The sequence below is a fragment of the Sinocyclocheilus anshuiensis genome, unplaced genomic scaffold (assembly GCF_001515605.1).
Source record: "Sinocyclocheilus anshuiensis isolate Anshui unplaced genomic scaffold, SAMN03320099.WGS_v1.1 scaffold699, whole genome shotgun sequence".
Lineage (NCBI taxonomy): Eukaryota > Metazoa > Chordata > Actinopteri > Cypriniformes > Cyprinidae > Sinocyclocheilus > Sinocyclocheilus anshuiensis.
The window spans coordinates 182,521-187,063 of record NW_015552576.1 but is presented as its reverse complement, the minus strand read 5'-3'; the positions used below and the strand labels follow the sequence as shown (position 1 = coordinate 187,063).

Below are 4,543 nucleotides of genomic sequence, written 5' to 3'. Positions count from 1 at the left end.
GCTCGGAAGAGAGGGGCGGGGTCAGCAGAGCTCATTAACATTTAAAGGAAAATGCTACAAAACTGCGTGCTCTGAAAAGAGCTGTTTTTGACAGGGTAAAAAAGGTGTTTTTTACACTACCATTGAGAAATTTTAACCAAACTATGTTACAGACTTTTCATTAAGACCCAAAATAATTATATCAACTTGTGGAAAATGGGCATCCTATGACCCCTTTAAGCTTGATTAATGCACCAAAACCAGTTCTTCGTTTTCAGTCAACTTTGATGTTGGGTGGAGAATTGGGAAATAGACATCAGACAAGTAAACTATATACACTGATAAATTATGTATACTTATATAATTAATGAGAATGAATAACTACCACTGAAGATATAATCTGCTTCTGTAGCAACCTTGGAAAGCTATTTAAGGACATGATTCAGTTGAGCACAACATATCTTATTTACTTCTATTAGGATGCTGCTTATTTAGTTGTTTGATGTATTGAGGTGATACGCCAAGATCCAGACTGTGGTACATGAAAGTTCCTCTGCAAGCACAATAGAGAGAAGCATTTGATCATCAGTTGTCATTTTAATGAGGCCTATGGAGTTGTATTCTGTCTCCTGGTCACGGAAATGACTCTGTAGTGTCCCCGAAGTAAAAAAAAAAAGGGGGGTTATAGATTTAGAGAACAAGACAAACACACTCAGTTTGACTCGTGTTGGCTGGCTGGCTCATCGCTACAAACAAAAGGTACCATTGTATCCAATAATGGGATTGCGTTAGAAATCCCTCCTCTAATGGGAAGTAATGAATACATAATAGGTCATAAACAGCAGCATCGACCACTCAACGCTGTCTGACACTCGCCGCTCAAAGTGAGTTTATTCTAGCACAAGATGAGTCAAATTCATTCAGGTTATTATTTATCTGAACCACAAGCATTTCCATCTTAATCAGCCTAAATAAATATTTTTAATGTGAGCGACGCTGGATGCTCGGCTGTGCTGTTGCTTATTATTTTGACAATTATTTGTGATAATTAGGTGCAGGTTTGCTCTATTAGACTTGCTCTGAATTTAAACAGTAATTACTATGACTAAAGTGGCTTACTGCAGCTCAATGTGTTGAGTTTTAAAATAGACAAATGCATTTTAGAATAAAACAGAATGTATTAGTAGGAGAGGCAAGCTTCGCTATTACTGTTGCTCCAAACCCTTAATCCTGCTAATACGTTTTAAACTTCACTACATAACTCATCCTGCATTGTTTGCACTGTAGACGTGAGAGGACCTCAAATTATGCAGCGAATTTTGCACTCCACTGACATTTTCTTAAGTGAATTATGAATGCAGTGGCTGTTTACCTCTCCTATTCACATTCCCACGGACGTATAAAAGTCAATCACTTTTGTGGGTGTGACAGACAGACGCATTTTCACTCTGAATATTGACCGCATTGAATTGTGGGAAATAGCTGGGCATCACCACCCTTAACAGCCACTTGTAAAGCAGTGTTGAGCGTGACCTGCATATCATATCGAATATCATCTGACGGCGATTAATTTCAGCGCTGCCCCTCAGTGCCCCACAACCTCGACAGAGGACTGCCGAACACATGTTTTAATGACATGTTAAAATACGGTGGTAAATATGTCACATCTGCCCCGGTGAAAGAGAGGAGAAAGCAACTCGGTGCTAGTTTTCAATTTAAAAGGCAATTTACAGGCAGTTTGGGTGAGAAAGGTCTCGACTCCAATCTAGGTAGATGAATTTGCATAATTGCCACATAAAGCCACAATTTGCACCTGTAAATCTTAATTTGATAATATGTCCGTGTAGCTCATCCTGTTTGTGTGTGTGTGTGTGTGTGTGTGAGAAATGCTTAGGGCTGGATTGGACTCGTAGGCTCTGTTCCAAAACCTAGTGAGCTAGCCATGTAGACAGTATTTTAGACACATCATAAGGCCATGAGACTCTTTTTTTTTTTTTTTTGCTAATTACAATATTGTATATTAACTTAGAAACATGTTAATGATTAATCTATTGAAATCATAGTTGCACAAATTGTACATTTAGGGCTACAACAGCTTGTCACTGTACAATAGGCCAACTTTGTACCTCATCTAACCCAAGGAAGCTGTGTATTCCAAGCTAACTGGGAACATTCTCAGAAATGTTCTGTCAAGATTCTCTCAAAGTTATGAATAAAGGTTGTTCCTCTAATGTTAATTTTTGTTCAGAGTTATGTGGTGCTTAACAACATTCTCAAAATATTAGCACAACAACATCATTTATACATTGTTAATTTATTTTTTGGTAACACTTTATTTTAAGGAGTCCTTGTTACATGTTACATGTACTTATTTTTATAATAACAATAAATTATGCATAATTACATGCAAGGAACCCTAAGCCAAAAGTACTAATTAATATTACTCAGTACTTAAATGTATAATGACACTGTAACAGGGGCACATTAAAATAAAGTGTAATCAATTTTTTTGAAAAAAATAAAAATTCTATACTGTATATATATATATATATATATATATATAAAGGACATAAACTGGACATTCTGAACATTCAGAAATAATGTTTTCAAAATTTAATGGGAACATTAGCAAAATGTTGTAGTAAGGGGGTGTTTACACAACACTGTTTTAAAAATAAAAATAACTAAAATAAATATATATATACAGTATATATATATGTTTTGGCCATTCATTTACACGTTATACATTTTTGGGGCCTGAAAATGTAAAAATAGGTTTCAGAGTGTACATTTTTGAAAATGACACCGTTATCTCTGTGTAAATTATAAAAAATGCTAATTTGTGCACATGTTGGCATCATGCACATGCCTATTACATGTTCATTCTACAGGTATGCACACGGTTCTTTACAAAGTGACATCACCAACTACTGGCCTGGCTTGCATACTACAGCATTTTAGCCATTTTCACTGATTCCCATGATCAGAAATCTGTATACGAAACTTAAAAAAAAAAATGCAAATAAATAACTTTTCTGTTTTGTGGTACATCATTGTTACACCATGTTACAGTTGGGTTAGTATGGTAGTAAAATATATGTACCCTTAAGGTGTTCCCTTTTTAGGGGTAAATAAGATACAACGAGGTCAAACTGTGTTTCTTGTGAGAAAAGCTGTTTGTACTGCATGTTGCTGATTATGTAGAGCATGTCACTTATGATGTTTTATTCATTTTGGATGTAGACTTAGCAGACAACGTATGTTGACTGTAGACAGCATAACAGCTTGACTGAGCCTTCATGTCCAGCTGATGTTCTCATTCATTTGCTAGTGCATGTCATCAAAGGCATTTCTATTTAATTCTGGCTGCCCGTGGGATTTCTAGTCAGATATTCACATAAATCACACACACGCTATGATCTTACCCTCAGATAGCCCTGATAACTTGTATCCATTCTCTGTTTTATCCTCAGGAGACGCGGATCAACTGCATTCGGATCGCTCGTAAAGGTAATTAATTCTTTATCTGCACTGTTTACACGCTTGAGGGCATGTCTCATTGACAGCGCATATACATCAAGGCTAACCAAATGTCCCGGACTCACTCATACTTTGGCAAGAGATGAATGCGTATTTGTTACCTTAATGTGGCTCTTTCTCAAAACGCCAGCAGTAATAGTTGGGCACAATCCACCTAGTATTATAATTGAGATATTACAAAATCTCATTCAAGTTTGGCATAGTGAGCCAACATAATAGAAACAGACTGAAGAACAAAAAACAGATGAACAGATAAAGCCAAAAAGAAGTAGGAGGAAACAGACTAAAGAACACGGGCTTTATTCCAAATTTTTTTTAAAGCATCATAGATGCTCTTATAGGTGCAAAATGTTGGTACGAACAGTATGCTGCTATCAAAAATATTCCATTTTGGCTAAATTACAGGGAAGCATTTCATGTTCCATGTGTTGATGAGGCAATCGCATGATGCATCGCAGTGTTAGTTATAAATACATTTAATTCAACAATGAAAAGTACATTCATATTTATGCATTTGGCAGATGCTTTTATCCAAGCATTCAAGATATAATGCACGGTTTCTTCATTTTTATGATATCTGCAAACAGTGGTTGCATTTTAAAGTTTAGACAACTGACGTGTTGTCTTGCTGCACTGTAAACCAATGAATTCACAGGCAGTGTTTGCATTTAAATGTACATCCAGAAACTGCTTTCAAACAGACTTCTGACACAGCATGACGGTCTAATGATCTGCCACAAAAAAGAGAGAGTTTTGGTGACAAAGTGAATATTTCATTATCACAATATTAAAGGGGTCATATGATGCTGCTAAAAAGGGCTGGGCTAGCGTGAGCGGAAGCCCCGGCTTAGCGTGCGCTGAGGTGGGGATAGAGTGAGCTGAGGCGGCGGGGTCGAGAATGGCGTGCCCGGCGGATGCAACGGATGAGCGGCAACCACATGTGACAACCCCGGGCTGAACTCCACTTCGTCCACGGTGAAAGTTGATGTATTTCCTCAGCGACCAGCACGGATCAGCTCTAGGC

General features: G+C 37.3%; 1 protein-coding gene across 1 annotated transcript in view; it reads left to right on the top strand.

Annotated features, from left to right (window-relative positions):
• The window catches only part of LOC107665183 (receptor-type tyrosine-protein phosphatase U-like), a 299,759-nt gene that overhangs the window by 223,704 nt on the left and 71,512 nt on the right, over positions 1-4,543 (top strand). The window contains exon 17 of the mRNA XM_016455965.1: positions 3,453-3,489. Coding sequence (XP_016311451.1) covers positions 3,453-3,489 — 37 coding nt within the window. The remainder of the gene's footprint in view (positions 1-3,452; positions 3,490-4,543) is intronic.